Source organism: Typopeltis vanoorti, chromosome 2 (assembly GCF_054136105.1).
Source record: "Typopeltis vanoorti isolate ZY-2024b chromosome 2, IOZ_Tvanoo_1.0, whole genome shotgun sequence".
Classification (NCBI taxonomy): Eukaryota; Metazoa; Arthropoda; class Arachnida; order Uropygi; family Thelyphonidae; genus Typopeltis; species Typopeltis vanoorti.
In genome coordinates, this window is record NC_143550.1 from 129,675,348 (window position 1) to 129,694,119 (window position 18,772).

At 37.3% G+C, this 18,772-nt stretch overlaps 1 protein-coding gene across 1 annotated transcript in view; it reads left to right on the plus strand.

Annotated features, from left to right (window-relative positions):
* The window catches only part of LOC150109430 (SH2/SH3 adapter protein dreadlocks-like), a 96,918-nt gene extending 78,401 nt beyond the window's left edge, over window positions 1-18,517 (plus strand). The window contains exon 3 of the mRNA XM_090408151.1: window positions 17,653-18,517. Coding sequence (XP_090264277.1) covers window positions 17,653-17,853 — 201 coding nt within the window. The 3' untranslated portion in view covers window positions 17,854-18,517. The remainder of the gene's footprint in view (window positions 1-17,652) is intronic.
* The last annotated feature ends 255 nt before the right edge of the window (window positions 18,518-18,772 follow it).

An 18,772-nucleotide genomic window follows, 5' to 3' on the forward strand; every position in this document is an offset into this window, starting at 1 on the left:
TCTCTTCAATGCATGGTAGCTTTCATGTCGTTCAACTCTAGACCATTTGGTTCATTTAGAAACTCTTGTATAAGAGATGCATTCCTGCTGAAGCAAGAACATCCAGTTTCCATTTTCTTTTACATGAAAAAAAGCTTATGACACACCCTGAAGATATGGCATATTATAAGACCTCTATAATCTAGGTTTCAGAGGACACCTTCCTGTATTTATTAAAAACTTTGTCTGAGCAAGCTTTCCAAGTCAGGTGGGAGGTAGGCCATCTCGGCCATATCAAGAACAGGGTGTTCCCCATGGCTCTGTCTTAAGTGTGATACTATCGCTGTCAAAATTAACTCAATCATTAAACAGCTTCCTTTCACTATAGACAAAGCTGTATATGTTGACTTCACAATTTACTGTCATTCTCATAACATGAGGGTAATTGAAAGACAACTTCAGCAAGCAATTGATTGTGTTTCTCTATTAACTCTTAGCAATGGATTCTGGTTTTCAGCAGAAAAAAAGTGTCTGTACACTTCTGTTGAATATGTACTCTTCACCCAGATTAACTGAATTAAGAATGGGATAAACTGTTATTCCAGTAGCATCAGAAGCTAAGTTCTTGGGACTCATCTTTGACAGGAAACTTGCATTCCTTGCACACATTCATCAACAAAGAGGAAAGTTCAATAGAACATTGAATATCCTTTGCACTCTATCCTCTACTGAATGGGATACAGATCCATCTTCATTGCTTTGTCTTTATCATGCGCCTTTACGTTCAAAGCTGGATTATGTGTTTCAAGTCTATGGTTCTGCAAGGCAGAATAATCTGTGATGATTGGATCCCATCTGTCATCAAGGTATATGGGTAGCTTGATGCCTTTCGCACATCTTCCACTCAAAGTTTTTATGTTGAGGCAAATGAACAGACTATCACTTGGACAAAAACAGTTCTCTTAATTATGTCCTAATGACAAAGTCTCTTCCAGATCATCCTACATGGACCAGGCTCTTTTCTCTATGTTGGGAGATTCAATATCATGCACATCAGACTGCTATTTGTCCTTTTGGTATGTGCACTAAAGAGGGTTATGGAAGCTATTGGCATGAATGCTTGCAGCTCCGTCCTGCAACCTCTCACTTTTCAACTACAAAAGTCCCACACACCATCACCTGTCTACCTTCAATTGTTTAATGCACACAGAGCAACTCATTCTGATTTCTTGCCATATTTATACTAATGGTTCAAGATCAGATCTCTGTTGGCTGTGCTGCTGTATTTCCTAACATTACTATCTCCAACCAGATCCCACCTGATTGCAGAAACTATCCAGCAGAGTCGCATGCCCATGTAGCTTGTACTTGTGCATATAAACTCCTATCAAAAGTGTGTAAATTATACAGACTCTGAGTTCTTTACAAGCTATTGCTTTCCTGGTATATAATCCACATCCAGTACTTGGTGAAATGTTACAATATTTTGTACAAAATGAAGACCCTGAATTTCGATGTTTGGTTATGCTGGATTTGCAGCCTTATTGGAATTAAGGGAAATGACATAGATGCAGCTGCTAGATTAGCTCATACTTTATCGACATGCTGTTTGACGGTACCATATGCTGACTACAGACACTTTATAAGATCAAAGTTAATTGTCCAATGGCAGTCTTCATGCTAGGAAGCACTGACAAACAAATTACATGATATTAAGCATTGGCATTCTAGTCAGAGAAGTGAGGAATGCTTTGCTCCTCATAGGTCACAGTCTTACACATTCTTATTTACTGACAGCTGATGGTCGACCTGCCTGTGTGTGAAAAATGCAACAAGTCTTACTATTTGTCATATACTGGTGGAGTGTCATCACTTCACGTGGTGCAAAGTGACCTTCACTGTTCTTGTGTTCATAAACCAGCCAGCCACCCAACCCTATACTGTTTTGCCAATGACAACTCCTGGCTGTTCAAGAAACATATTAACAGGTTAATTCTTGCTTTCTAATCACTTGTGTTATAGAGTTCCCTCTATTGTGTGGGGTTGATTGGGGGAAGAAAAAAAAAAAAAAAGGGAAAAAAAATTATTAAAACTGCATTACTTTTGGGGGTTTCAAAAAGTTGATTTTCTTCATTACCCTTTTCCTGTTACACTTATCATTTTTTTTTTTTTTTTGTGAATTGTATATGGCTTTATTCCTTGCTGTGGGGTGGATGACAATTAAAAATAGTATAGTATAGAGATAATAGAGAATAGGTGTTAATTCAAGAGTATATTTGGTGGGATACTATCAGGAACGAATGGAACTCTTTTTGGTATCCAGATTGATCGTGATTCTTCTTCTTCTATAACTTTCTGGCAGAAAGCTAAAGATCTTGATTGATGAAATCCATATTGTTGGTTTGTTGAGAGTTCTTCAGATATCAAAAGAGTTGGTATCTGAAGTGAGAGCAATAGGTTGATAGCTGGATAGTAGACACTTACCACCATTTTGTGGCAGAGAGGATTGGCTGCATGTGTACTTGCTTCCATGCTGTAGGGCAGATGCCAGCCTAGTATATTTAATGTATCAATGATAAAGAACAGGTGTTCAGGAGTACATCTCTTGAGCACAACTGATGGTACTAGAAGCTCTTTTGGGTATTAAGTTGTTCAAGATTCTTCTGATTGCTTTTTGGCAGTAGGTATTGCTCCAGATGATGCATGCCTTCATCTATGATTATGTCTATCCTTGCATTATGAAAATGATTAAAAAATCTGATTATTTATCAAACTATGAAATATAAATGTTTTCATAGAGGGGTAATGGAACAAATGTAAGGATGCTTTATACCAATCCCACCTACAAAATTTTGACAGCCTGTAGTACCTTGCCATCAGTGGTGTCTGTATATCATACTCAATTCCACTTCCCCAAAATGATTATAAATTGTAGTTTTTGGGAAATGCTAATTTTCGAGTCTTCTTCCACAAGACAGTAATAAGGAATTCAAAGCTAGGCCTAGAATAGATAGTGATGTTGCTACTTTAATCATCAGAGAATTTGAGATTTTTAAAAAGAATGTTATAGCTTTTTAGATGCTGAAGAAATTATGGACATGACAAATTGTTTTCAGTTCTGCTATTTCAAAAAGAGAAAATTTCTTAATTGATTTTACTTGGATATCATAAGGTTATATTGAGGTAAGATCAGGTATGGTTTTATATATACATATGAGGAACAAGACCCATGAAGGGGTTGAAGTTGACTTATTATATTGTACATCACTGAAATTTGCTTTTTTGGTATTTGAGCATGATATGTGCTGAATACAGGAATGGCATCCTTATTGTTCTGTCACCCAATGCTCGATGAAGGAAATTAAATAAGTTTTCTTCATTGAACATTGAGTGAGTTCAGAGTTGCAAGGATTACATAATCACATGTTACTTTCATAGTGAGATAGCTTTGTTTGTATGTTTGATCACAATGCTCAAAGTAAGAGCAAACTACTTTCTTCATTTAAAATGACTGTGGAGATCATTATGGTATAGTTATACCATCCTGGTTGGCAAATCTGCCAACTCAAGCTTGTATAATTTAAGAAAGAAGTGATGAAAAGAACTGCAAGACAGGCTGTCATAGTATTGAAACTTTGGCTCATGTTGCACATTGATGTGACACATGTTGAGTACATATCAGAAGAAACCATGATGTGGTATTGGTTATAGAGAATTGGTTGAAGAAAAAAGGTTGGATAAAACTGTAGAACTCCACTCAGGCTAAAATTAGAGTGAGGAAACCTGACATTGTAGAGAGAGATGAATTAGTCATTTCAGTGTATATGTTGTGGGTGTTGAATTACCATTCATTACTTTCCATTGTGATAAGCTTCCCTGGTATGCTGAAAATCCAATGCATTTGTTTCAAGAATACCACAACATCCTACCAGATACGTCTGGAAAATCATATCCTTTGGTGGTGTCTAGTGTCAGAGTTCTTATTTGTCTATGGACTCTTTCTGGCCAATTTCAAGAGAATTCTTTTCATGTCTTTGCAGGGCATACAGGATGTATTGCATACTCCTGGAGAATGGCTTAGATTTTCCAGATCTGAAGTTGTATAGCACAGGAGGGGCTTAGGCCTGGTACTAATGTACAGTGGAACCTCGGTTGTCGAATATAATTTGTTCCTAGAAGCTGTTCAGAAACTGATTTGTTTGAAAACTGAAACCATTTTCTCATAAGAATTAATGTAAAATGGATTAATCCATACCCGAACCCCAGATGATTGCTTATTTAAACCTTTATAACAGTACTTCATGCATAAAATCGTATACACAACAATGAAATTGTATAAAATCTTACTCAAAAAGAATAAACACAATAAATAGATAAAATATAGATGAAAATTGATTGCCTTTTTATTTTTGAGTATTGTACAGATCATTGATTTCACCATCCCGAACTGCACAACAAGATCCAAGATGCGTGCCATTTTCATGTTTAGATGCGATTTCTTTTTTCACCTCTATCGTTGTTCTAACAACTTTTCTTTTTGCTTTGCTTTGCTGCTATCGCTATCCTTCTTCTCCCCCCCCCCCCATGGTGGCTTATTTAATAATAATTTATAAAAAAACAACAAAACACAAAGAAAATCAAGAAAAGGCACTGCAAATTCGAGCAGATGTCTGCTCTGAGCGGAGGCTGTGGCTTAACTGACGCTCTCCCGCTGTACATCTCATCCCATGGAGCACATGGTTGCAGGTTTACCTGTTCGGAAACCGGTGCATTTTTTCTTCGGAAAATGTTTGTGAATCGATTTATTTGAGATGAGAGTCGTTTAACAACCAAGGTTCCACTGAACTATAAGTTGGTTAACCAACCTCTCATGTATTGGCTCAACAAAAAAAAAAAAAAAAAAAAAAAAAAAAAAAAAAAAAAAAAAAAAAAAAAAACTGCCTCCTTACATGTAGGATCACAGTACATAGTGCTAACTTCAGTATGAAAGTATTATTAAATAAATTTACAACCTTTCATGGTAGAATTCATATCAGGAAAGGGGGAAAAAATCTTGTGACAAAGGGCAGATGAGAATTTTTGATTGCAAGTCATCTGTGAAACAAGTTTACTTTTTTTTTTTTTAATCAGGAAAGTATGAGTCGTGCATTGTATGAAGTGGAAGATCAGGACTGGATTTGGACTCGTCATATATGTTCGAGCAGGTCTGAGTATGGTTAAAGGATACACGTGTCAGTATCATTTGCTCTCTCGGTAGTGCGGCAGGAGCCTAGAGATCATGAAAGTGATTGCAACTTCTGTTTAACAAACTTCAACTTTTCAGTGAAGCCAAATTTGCCATTAGCTTGGAGACCAGTATCTCATGATGTTGCTATTTTCTGAGTCACCTTGGGCATGGACTATGGACGAAGTCAGTTCTTCCAGTGAAGGTGAAGCATTATTCTCTCATGTATGAGCTCAATTTTTATTCTGTGAACTAGATATTCAGCTCACAGTATGCAAATACTTCATTTTGATAACCCAAGCAGAGTTGAATGTGAACTTGTGAGTGATATGAAGCTAAAATGCAAGGTGAAATCTTAGTCTTGGCTACAAAGTTTGACCATCTTTGAATTGATCACATAATCACCATATTTCAAAAGCAGAAGCTCAGTTTAGAATTTATTTATTACATACACATTAACATGAATATAGTAATTTTATTACTGCAAATATTTCAACCAAAAACTAACTGGTCATCTTCAGTGCATCAGCACAATCACAAGGTGAAACTGCAACAAAGAATGTTAATCTTATTTATGGAGCTAAGCTACGTGCCGGATGCCATCTAGTAGCTGGTTGCAATAAAATCAGATTACTTAACTGATGATGACCAGTTAGTTTCTGGTTGAAATATTTGCAGTATTAAAAATTCTCCAGTTTAGAATTACTTTTTGTGGAATTATTGGTCTTGTGTTTTTTCAACGTTGTTAATGGATTAATGGCAACAGTGGAAAGAACATGGTCCTGATGAATGGCATTTGTTTATAGACGTAGCGTTGCTTTGTATCATGTCTTTTGCAATAGAGCCAAATGGATCACTTAAGGATGTTTGCCTCTCCTTTCCATGGTGTAGTGTATAGCTTGCATTCACCTGTTCTAAATACCTGCTGTGATTGAATGACAGAAATAATTCTAACTTGAATGAAGCACTTGAAATTCCCATCTCACTTCCATGGCTATCCAAGATATGTCCAAGCACCAGTTTGTCAAAAAATAAATTCTAGACATTGCATTATCACTATTCTATTTTATCAGATATAAGAAGAATACTGAATACTCAGCAAGTCTTCTGTTCATGATATCTCCCCTGCTTCCCTCTCTAGTTATGCTCATAGTTTGCTCTGCAGAATTAATGCCCATCCTATTTGTCTCTACAGACTTTCATACTCATTCAGCATCACACTGACAACATGAAGACAAGTTTACTATTTAAAGGTACCTGTGGCATGACTATAAACAATAAATTACACAATAACCACAGTAATTAACTTTAATGAAATGAAAGTACAGATATTTCTTCATTATATACAGATATTTCTTCGGGTTGCTGTCGCGATATAATATATGTTGGTACCGTCAGAATCGAACGCGTAACGGTGGAAGACAAAACGAAGCTAAGTTACTTTGTATTTAGTTATATTTCATTTTATTTAATTATATTAGTACTTAAATGTTCTGATGTTTGTACTTTTTTCCCCTCTTATTTATTAATTGAATAATTATTAAGGATTACGCTACTCGAAAGTAAGGAATGATGGTGGATTCAGCAGCAGTCGCAAGTGACGTAACGCCAAGTCCTCCGCCATTTAAGAACTCGATTATTAGCAATATCATAAGAGACTTTGTGGCATGCAGTACTTGCGGCATGTATGCTTCTAAGGAATTACATATGTGGTTTGTTAAAGAGAGTGGAGAGCGTATGTGCGCAAAATGCAGGCAGTTGGAGGAAATAACTACATTAGATATATCGATATCCGACTTTGTTGCTCCAGGAACGGAGAATGAAAGTAGGAAGACGAGTAGTATGATAGGAGAGAATGAGAAAATAATGGTTGATAGTGTGGAAGGTGTGAGTGACTGTGGAAGTTTAGGAGATGGTTTTGTTTGGGAGAGTGAATTTAGATTAAGAGTGACTGACCTGCAGCGGGAGATAGATGAGTTGAAAGAGGAGGTGGAATGTCTAGTGAATGAGAGCAGAAGTATGAAAGATAAGATTAGGAGAATGGAAGAGATGAATGCAAGGCGAATCAGAGTAGGAGAGAGAGAGAATTTAAGGAGTATGAGTGAGAGGTATGGGGGTGCTAGAAGAGGAGAGATTGGAAACAGTAGAAGAGAAGGAATGAGAGAGAGGTATGGGAATGCTAGCAGACGAGAGGATGAAAACAGTAGGAGAGACGGAATGAGAGAGAGATATGGAAGTGCTAGAAGAGGAGAGAATGGAAACGGTAGGAGAGATGGAATGAGAGAGAGGTATGGGAATGCTAGAAGACGAGCGGATGGAAACACTAGTAGGAGAGACAGAATGAGAGAGGGATATGGAAGTGCTAGAAGTGGAGAAAATGGAAACAGTAGGAGAGAGGGAATGAGAGAGATGTATGGGAGTGCTAGAAGAGGAGAGAATGGAAACAGTAGAAGAGAGAGGTATGGGAATGAAAGAAGAGGAGAGAATGGAAACAATAGGAGCGATGGAATGGTAAGAGGTATAATGTATGGTGACTCAATGATCCGTGGTGTTCAGGATAGGATGCGTGAGGAGTGTTTGCCAGGAGGAACAATAGAAAGGGTGGCTATGGCAATTAAGAGAAGTGAAAGGGTGGATGAGATGATTGTGATGGTAGGAACGAATGACTTGAGTGGTAATGTAAGTCGGGCAGCGAGAGATATGAGATTTTTGCTTGAGACTGTACGGAAGAAGACAGAGAGAGGAAAAATAGTGTGCGTGTTGCCTAGGTATGATAATGATGAGCTGAGCAGAAGAGCGGTGATATTGAATGGCATAATAGCGAGAATGTGTGACAAGAGAGGACTGGTATATGTGGATGCTTGGAGTGCGTTTGAGGAAAGAGAGGAGTTGTTTGCGAGAGACCGTTTGCATTTGAATGAGGAAGGACGTAGGCATCTGGAGAGATTGCTGTTCTGAACGAGTCAGTGTGTCCCAGGGAGGATGATAGCAGGGGTGGCCTCTTGTGGGAATGGATACTTGGGAGAAGGGAGACAATGTCAGGTAAGACTGAGCCCAGTGGAGTCTAGAAGGGATAATGCTGGGTATAGAAACAATGGCATTTATATGCTGTATACTAATGCCAGGAGTACCCGGAATAAGGGAGAGGAATTGGTGGCGCAGATAGCATCAGCCTGGCCAAAAATTATTGCGATCACTGAGACGTGGTTGACAGAATTGGATATAAAAACAGGAATAGAAGTCACTGGGTATAGCATTTTTCGCCAGGATAGGAGGGGAAAGCGTGGTGGTGGGGTGCTGCTTATGATAAGTGATGACCTATGTCCTCTAAGAGTGGAAAATTTGGAAGGTAGTGAGACAAATGATTTTGAGAGCGTATGGTGTGAGGTAGAGGTAGGCAAGACAGGATATTTAGTGGGGTGTTGCTACAGACCCAGGAGCACAGAGGATGGGGACCAGGAGATGTTTAGACAGCTAAGTTTGGCAAGTGCAAGAAGAATGATTGTTATGGGAGATTTTAACTTCAGTAGTATAAATTGGAGAGAGGAAGATGCATGTAACAATAGGGGAATGGAATTTCTAGAATTCTTGAGGGGCAAATGTCTTAGGCAACATGTAACAGAGGGAACAAGAGGTTCAAAAATTTTGGATTTGGTTATAGCATCAGAAGAGTTGATAATAACTGAGTTGACGTCTCTCCCACCAGTTGGAGAGAGTGACCATATGGTTTTGACTTGGAAAATGAATAGACATGCAGGAGTATCAAAGAGACGGGAACTTATGTGGAATTATAAGGCAGGTGATTATAATAGTCTTAGACGTCAACTTCGGGAAGTTTCATGGAGGGAGGAATTGGAAGGCCGGGATATCACCAGTGCGTGGGAAATTGTGAAAGAATATTTGTTATCAGCAATGGTAAGTTGTATACCACGAGTGAAGAAGAGGGCGCAATTTGGAGTAAAGTGGATGACAAACAATATTAAACAGGAATTGCATGCGAAAAAGAGGCTATGGAAGAGATATAAGGAGACAGGTGAAGAGATGCATGAGGAATATAAGACACAGGCCAGAAGAGTGACTCGTGTGGTAAGGAAAGCGAAACTGGAATATGAGAGGAGATTGGCCCTAAGATCCAAAGAAAATCCTAGGGAATTTTTTAGCTATGTGGCCAGTAGGAGGAGAAATGACTGTGGAAGAATGATATTGTGGGATAAAAATGGGAATAGAGTGACTGATGCAGAGGACATAGTGGAATTGTTCAATGAACACTTTATTGGAGTATTTCATCCTAGAGGAGTCAGTTTTAATGCTAGAGGGATAGGACTGGTACGAGGTCTGGAGGTACAGGAGGAGAGTGTGTTTCAGATACTGAGTACTCTGGATGTCAGTAAAGCTGTGGGACTGGATGGTATTTCGCCACGAGTTTTGAGAGAATGTGCTAGGGAATTGACAATACCTTTAACGTGGCTTTTCAATGAAAGTCTGGATTTGGCAAAGGTGCCCAGGGAATGGAAGGAAGGTAAGATAGTGCCATTGCATAAGGGTGGTAACAGACTGGAAGTGTCTAATTATAGGCCAGTCTGTGTGTCATCAGTAGTTGTTAAGATCTTGGAGAAAGTAGTGAGGGACCGTGTACAGCATTGGGCAGATGAGGGTAATGTTATCTGTGAGAATCAACATGGATTTGTGAAAGGACGCTCTTGTTTTAGCAATATGCTAGCCTTTTATAATAAAGTTACAAGAGCATTAGATGAGGGAAAGGCATATACTGCAATTTTCTTAGACTTGGCGAAGGCATTTGACAGGGTGCCACATGATAAGCTGATATTTAAGTTGCAGCACATGGGTCTGGATGTCAGATTGGTCAACTGGATTCAGGATTGGCTGTCTGATAGGTATCAGAGAGTTGTGTATGGTGGAGCAGTTTCCAGGAGGCAGAGGGTTACAAGTGGGGTCCCACAGGGCTCAGTACTAGGACCTATATTGTTTAACCTTTATATCAATGACATAGCCAGTGGATTGCAGGGGGATATTCAGTTGTTTGCGGATGATGCGAAGCTTGGAAGGATTATTAGTAATAGTGCAGATGTGGTAGCCCTGCAAGAGGATTTAAATAAGCTAGATAGATGTGCAAATGAATGGGGGTGTCAGTTTAATGCAGCAAAATGTAAGGTCTTGAGGTTTGGGAAACATCGATGGGATGCTGCATACTCTATGGGAGGAGTTATACTGGAGGAAGTAGGGGAGACAAGAGATCTGGGGTTGATGATTGATAGAAACCTGAAGTTTAGGGGACATATTGCAAAGGTGGTGAAGGTAACACAGAGGATTGCTGCTATTATGAGAAGGACACTGACCTGCAGAGATAAGAGGGTTATCATTCCGTTGTATAAGTCTCTGATCAGACCACACTTGGACTATTGTTTTCAGATTTGGTCCCCAGGATTTGAAGGGGATAAATTAACCGTGGAAAGGATACAAAGACGGATGACAAAGATGGTTTCAGGGCTGTACAAGGATAGTTATGAGGATCGGCTTAGAGAATGTGGACTGCAGAGTTTGGTGGATAGAAGAAGGAGAGGTGATATGATTGAGACTTTTAAACTGTTGAGAGGTGGTTACAGGGTTGACACTGGGGAGTTCTTTCGCTTGGTTGATCAGCGGGAAGGAGTGATGACAAGAGGCCATCCCTGGAAGTTACGAAAGGAAACTGTGAGCAAGAGGGTAAGGAGTGGTTTCTTTGTGTGGAGGGTGGTTGAGCCGTGGAATGCATTGCCTGATGGAGTGGTGGGAGCGAGAACGGTCAGTGGGTTTAAGGAGTGGTATGATAAACTTTGTGTTTCTCAGGGGGGGACTTCCCCTCGATGAGTCTTGACAGACTTTATGTCTTAGAAAGGACCTCCCTCGATGAGTCTTTTGACTCCTTGGAGGCCTGAATAATAATAATAATAATAATAATAATATATTTCTGGCATCTCAGGACCGATTGGTAGAATTTTGAAGAAGTATCATCTCGTTCTCACATTTTCCAATCAACAAAATTTCTCATCTGTTACTATCTACAAAAGATGCTGGCGTTTACCAGATACCGTGTGAATGCAATCTAACATACTTTGGGCAAACAGCCATTCTGTGAAAAAAATAATTAATGAACATCAGTATTATATCGAATGCATGAAACCTCAAAAGTCTGGTCTGGCACAACATAGCATTGACACTAAACACAGTATCCAGTGGGATGAAGCCTGTCTTCTCTATAGAAGCAGGTTTAAATATGAATACCTTTTCAAAGAAAGTTTCGAAGTCCTTTTACATCAGCCAAATCTGAATCAGAACAATTGTCTCTCTCTCTCTCCCAAAAATTTGGGAGATTCTTATTTTATGTAACCATCAAAAATAGTTTTTAGTAATATTATTTATTAATATTAATTTCTAGCATGCATACGGCAAAAGTTTTTAGTTGGTAAACTACTGACTGCTGTATGTATTTTGTATTCTCGTTCTTTTGATTCCTACACCCTGATAATGTACTCTTATTTTCAGTATGAAATATCTGTACTTTCATTTCATTAAAGTTAATTACTGTGGTTATCATGTAATTTATTGTTTTTGAAGACAAGTCTTTATTCAACCTATTTCAAAAAAAAAAAAAGAAAATCAAGCCATCAGCCTGTCAACCCTGACTGTTCTTTCTTTGCATTTCTTGAAATAACAGAGAGGATCCTCAATAGCTAACTTCATTACCTTGGAGATTCACCAGCTAATTAGTGATAAGCAGTACATATTCTACTATTCTTGAACCACAGAAATCTTCTAACCATTATTGTTCACCTTTGGACACAGGACATGGAAATTTTAAAGCAACTTTTGTGATCACTTTTTCAGATTTTTTGTGGATTTTTATAGAAGTATACTTCAATCTACCATCATATGGTTTTACTTCTGGGTTTGCAGTTGGAATCAAAAGTTTCCTCTCTGATCATTCACTCATGCAACATGGAAAATTTCCTTTCCTCAGATTTCTTCATTATTCAGAGGGTGTGCACTTTTATGCAGTCTCTTGCTATAATGACTAGAAATCCTGTTGATACCATTGTTTATAGCAGTATACTTCATTCTTTTATCTTCTTCAGTAGTGCACTGCTATTCCGAAATCTTTCATAACCATTGCTTTAAACTATCTGCTTGCCATTCTTCACTGGAGTTAACTCCAAATATAGCCTTGTGAACTTCATTGCTACAGTATGGCCCTGTCTTATTTCTTACAAGAAAGGTCTCACTTCTCCCCCCCCCCCCCCACAAAAAAATCTTTGTATCTGGATCTTCATACAGTCTAAGGTTTCTCTTCTTATATTTCTAGGCTCAGAAAAATTCCAGACTCAAAAAAAAAAACTTATTTTCCAATCACGATATTACTTCTCATAACTGCTAAAAATTCCAATTCTACCCACTCTTAGAATTCTGTTGTTACATTTGAGTTGGTGCACCAAAAATCTTCCTAAAAAGACTTGGTGCTATCCAGAGGAGATCAATCTGTTTCTCCATTATGCTGCTAGGTATTTTTGTAGTCAGTGCTCTGCTGAACTGACTATCATAATTTTCTTCTTTCCTTTAAGTCCTGCAAGAACATGAGCTGATGCTGGTCAATGTCTTCCAGCATCAACTTGTTTTCCAGCTTCACACCTATTGAATCTATTTATAACACTGTTTTTCCTAAAAGACTATAATCTCTCCAGTAATTCAAAGAGCACATCACCATGTTTCTATATTCTACTATTTTATTTCTCTCTCTCTCCCTCAAAAAAAAAAAGTCTTACTTTTGACAACATGCAAACCTCTAGGCAAGATGAGATTTCTCTTCTTGAGATTACTCTGACCTCAAATCTCTTTTGACACAAGCATATTACATGTATTGCCTCTTCTGTTTTCTTTTTCAGTTTAGGCATTACTTTACTCATGAACAGCTGTTAACTGTAGAAATCATCAGCCATTATTGTTTTAAGGATACTTGTGTCATAACATTTCATAAAATTCATGTGAACACACAAGGAAAAGGGTTGAATAAAATTTATTAAAGCCATATATTTCGATCTGAAAATTACAGATAATCTTCAATGGCATTAGGTAATGGAATACAAGGTATAACTAGAACAATAGATGATTTAAAATAGTGAGAGCCAAGCGATGTTGCATATAAAACAGCACAAGGCAAAAACTGGGGAAACGTATTATTAATTATTTAAAAAAAATTCATCCTTGTGTTATTGTGTAAATTTTAAGAAATCCAGCCAATGAATGCTGTTCTCACATTGGGATTCCCCTATTCCATGAAAATACTTGACTCAGTACAGAGAGTGAGGGATATTAGGTTGATTTAATGATCTATCTCTACTAATTCATTCCATTCTCTTTTACACAGACACTCAGTTTCTCCTGTTTGCCCTACAGGTATTTCCATGGATGCTGTTTATCAGAACTGGCATCAGTAATTCTCATCTAAATCAGTTAATTGCATGCAGTGATTCAATATTTTGTTCCTTCTTGCTCCTCAAGTTTTCTTCATACTTCAGATTTTTTGGAATAGCGTTCCTTATGTATTTCCTGAAGAGTACAATCAACAGATCTTCAGATCCACTTGTTAACAAGTTTCTTGTTTCTTCCCACCTTTCTATCAACCACAATACTAACATACCATAGGTTGAATAACCTTTTGTGGATGGAATTACCATTTAAAAAAAAAAAAAACATTCTGCACTGATATGTTATACATTTTGCAAACTCTGCTGTGCCTGGTATATATTAAAAATGTAATAAAACTATCACATTTTTATGGTAATGTTAAAATTAATTAAGACATTAATTTTTTTTAATTATGCTATCATTGGTAGTGACAAATGATGAATTAATAGTTTATCATTTTTTTTTTGCAACCATCCGTGTTTTCCTGTAGGGTTGTTGACCCTCTTGCACATGCACATTTGAATAACCTGTATGTTTGACTTTTTACTTCCATATAATGGAAGTAAAGTCATATTCTCCTCTCTCTCTCTCTCTCTCTCCTCATGCATTTCTGAAATGAAACTCCCTGGACTAATAAATGAATTTCATAACTGAATCTTAGAATTCAAAATTAAGTTTATTTTAAAAATTATTTACTAATCAAGAGTGTTGTAACTAAGCTAAACAGACACACATTGAAACGAAACTTATATACTGCTTAGGGGATATTTAGGTTTTTCTTGTAAATTATAAAGTTATAAAAATAATTTAAATGCAACACATTTACTATAGGCCCACAGATACCCGACCTTTTGACACTTTTGCGCATGTCAGAAGAAGGAGAATCCATTCCGATAATAGGGTAATCAATCCATCTTGTGGGATGAGTTGTTTATTATTACATGTCAGAAAACTATTTTGCTTATATAACAGTTGGAAAATTTTATGCATGAAGCACGATTTTACGTGTTGGTAACCAATTCGTACTTCAGCTTATTTCTTTTCCCCCTTCAACATGAATTGACTTTTCTTGGCAAGTTGCCAGGCTAGGGTCTCGGATCCGTGGTCAGACAATATTTTAAAATATTCTTAATATATAACAGTGTAGAACATGCAACTGCATACAAAATCATGTTGAGACTTGTTGAAATGTGTCTTAGCCATATTAGCATGTGGTGGCGGGGTATAAAAGCGGGGCTTGTTGTGCTCACTTCCACAGTGCATAATTATCACTTCAGTTGTAAACTTGTGTCACCTACCATCCAATATTTTGTTAAAAATGGCAGAGCAACACAATATCCCGGAATCCATGGCTTGGAGAGCCATTGGTCGATTAGAAGCTGGACAAATGCTTCCATGTTGTCGCTCAAGCATGTCATGTATCTCAAAGCGTAATTTTGCGACTTTGGAATCGCTTCCTGAAGACAGGAAATGTTCAAAATCGTCTTCATGCCATAGGTTTATATGCTTGAAGACCATTGGTTTGCATTCTACTTGAATTCCTGCAAATCACAAAAGAGCCGAAGAAATTTGGGCACAGGAACACCGCAATTGGACAAATGAGGATTGGGCTTGGGCACTTGTTAGTGACGAGTCCAGGTTCAGTCTGCAACCAGATAACTGATGTATCTTGATATGGTGTGTAAGTGGAACAAGAAATAAGTCACGGTTTGTTCGTGAAAGACCCCAAGGTAGGAATTTGATGGTATGGGCTGGAATAAGCATAGGTGGCCATACTGATCTCTATTTTATCAGAAACAGTTCCTTAAAGCCCTAAAGTATCGCAATGAGATTTTGGAACCTGTAGTTCGGCCATATGTTGCTACAATTGGCCAAGAATTCATTTTTATGGATGACAATGCTTGTCCACACCTTGCAAATTTGGTACAAGAGTCATTTGAGGAAGAAGGTATTGAATGAATGGACTGGAATGCCTGTTCACCGGATTGTAATCCAATCGAACATGCCTGGGCCTTACCGCCTGCCTATGCTTTAGGTAGGCACTTTTCTGCTTGACTGGTGCCACTATGATCGCTTCAAGAGTTTGAAATTGCTCTTACAGAAGAGTGGGGAAATATCCCACAAGAACTGTTTGATCATCTTATCCGGTCCATGCAATCAAGACGTACAGCTGTTTTGACTGTTAATGGAGACAATACGCCTTATTAAAAATTAACAAAAGCATTTTTGGCTGCTATTGTTGTTGTTATTGTTCAAATTATTTGTATAATTTGAACAAGAATAAAGAAGCTAAAATGTATAATTTGTTAAATTTGTAATAAATATCATTTATTTAAACCAGCGTTTCCCAAACTTTTCCTGCAACGGAACACTTCACAAATCCTGAAATTTTCACGGAACACCTTGGTTATTTTGTAATGTATTAATTAATTGTTAATTTAGCTGATTTTTTATTATTAATTAATGATTGATCATCAATTATTAATTAATTAAGCATAAACATCATTAAATTAATTTGTGCTGATTTTCATTGACATATCCCATTCTGATCACCAAAAATTTATAATATAAGTACTTATGAGTGAATGCAGACTTTTTCTCCTATATGCTGGTGGTGGATGACTTGCTATCTGTTGCGTCACAAACACCTTCAATAAGAGATTTCTTAATACCAAAATTAAACAAAGTCCCTTGTCTCTTATTCATATTAAAATTTAAATGTGCAAGCCTGTTCTTCTTCTTCTGCAGCTTGTCCCACTTAAGCAGGGTCGATGTTTGTGATGAGTCTCCTCCACATCCTCCTGTCTTAGGCTGTAACCACATCCAAGTTCTTGATCCTCAAGTCCTCTTCCACCAGCTTCTTCCATCTCTTCTTTGGCTGCCCATGCTTCCTCCTCCCTTGCACATCCATCTGCATGACCTTTCTTCCCACATATTCATCCTCCCTCCTCATCACATGACCAAACCATCTCAACCTTGCCTCTGGTATCTTCGCTCCAAAGTTCATAACTTTCACCGTTCCCCTCACATTTCTCAGATGATCCTTTCTGGTCACACCGCACATCCACCTAAGCATTCTCATCTCCGCTACCTTCATCCTGCTGATGTTATTTTTCCTCGGGGCCACAGTTTCCATAGCATATGTCATAGCTGGTCTCACTACTGTCCTATAGATTTTCCTTTCAGATTGATCGGCACCCTCTTATCACATAGCACTATTACTTTTAAAAAAATTGTGGCACTATGGTTTCGAAACAAGCATTTTCACACTACAATACGAACTTGCGAGAAAGTATTCAGTATTACTAGATTCGAGATCCAGATAGAGACTACCTTGATCTTCAATTTTAGTGGAAAAATTTTCTTTATACCTTGCTGATTGGTCACTAACATTTGCAACACAGATGTTATTTTGTTCAGTTTCGAAAACAGAGGATATGCTGCCCATTGTTATAATCCGCTTGCAGGCAATTTTTATGACCAGTCATAAACAGCTGTATTCTCTTTCCCAAATGTTGAAAGGTTCCGATGTGTGAAAATTAACTAATTCATGAATACTTCCACGTTTAAAAATACACGGCTTGGTCACTAACATTTGCTACACAGATGTTATTAGGCATTCTGGGTCTGAGCTTTTCGACATATTCATGAATATTATTCTCCTCAGAATTCCACTATAAAATATTTATTCATGAAAAATGCTTAGAAAACTAAAATTACAAATTCCAGGAGAACTTCTCGCGGAACACTCATTCACCTTCCGCAGAACACAGTTTGGGAAACCCTGATTTAAACAATATCTCATCCCTTGCACCCTATCCATAAGAAAGAAATATTTATTCATGTATAAAGTACCCAATAGTTATAATTATTTGCAGAAATTTATGATTATCCAACAGAAACTAAAATATCCCCTAATTGTTTAGAGCAATGTATTTACTCTTTGCGTGTCAGCTTAATGATTCACTTTTTTGCTTTTCCCAACTCAGGCTGGTGATTATTCTGTATCTCTGAAGGCTCCTACACGGAACAAGCACTTCAAAGTCCATATGGAAGGAGGTGTATATTGCATTGGCCAGCGACGATTTAACTCATTAGATGAACTTGTGGAACATTACAAAAGAGCTCCTATATATACTGGACCAGATGGAGAAAAATTGTATCTTATTAAGCCTTTTAAGAAACCTTAAAATTAATGTGTTGTGTTGTTATAGCTTTCATTTAAAGAATGATCATCATCTGCACTATGTGAATACCTATCTTCTTTTAGTGTGAATGGCTGAATTTTCTTTTATCAGCAATCATTTATTTTTTAATTTTGTGTATGTATGTGAGAGAAATGTGTACATTATAGGGGGGGGGGAACAAAAAAACTGAAGCTCATCAGTTTTCCTAATTGTTAAGATACTGTAGAAACTGTCCATTAAGTCTCATCTGTCCATCATGTTGCCATAAGATAAAAATGTGTACAGAGTGAGGATAGGAACTTTTTAATCTTAAATATTTTATGCATAATGATGAAATGATTAGCTGGATTTCTGTATTTATTTCTTTGGGGAAAAAAAAAAAGGAAGGGGGGGGAGAACTAGTCACCATATAAAAAATGAAGGTCATGAACTGGTGATTTTTTTAATATCTCAATTACCAAACCATTCTAGTGATATTATTTATAAATCCATTATTTTTGTTAATACATGCATCTGTATTTGTATACAAACAAATAATCTAGTACACTTGTACGATTAACTATTATGGCCAGTAATTTAATGCATTTATTTTCTGTTTTATCAAAATTTATTTCTTTTCTTCCATTTTTCTTGCTCTGATTAAAAAAATAAAAACATTATAGTTAAATTATTTCATCTGGAATTTTATTTATAGTAGATATTACTCTGAAATTGGTGGTGCTGGTCAGTAGTGGTTAGTAGTCATAGTAATTTATTCAATCAATCATATATATATATATATCAGGGGCGAATAAGGGTGCTCATCCACCGATATTATATTTTTGCGTTTATTCCTGTTAAAGACTCCCCTAATTGTTCTCAGACTTCGTGTGATTCCTAAAAGTAAACACAATATACTAATGCTTCATGAAGAGGACACTTT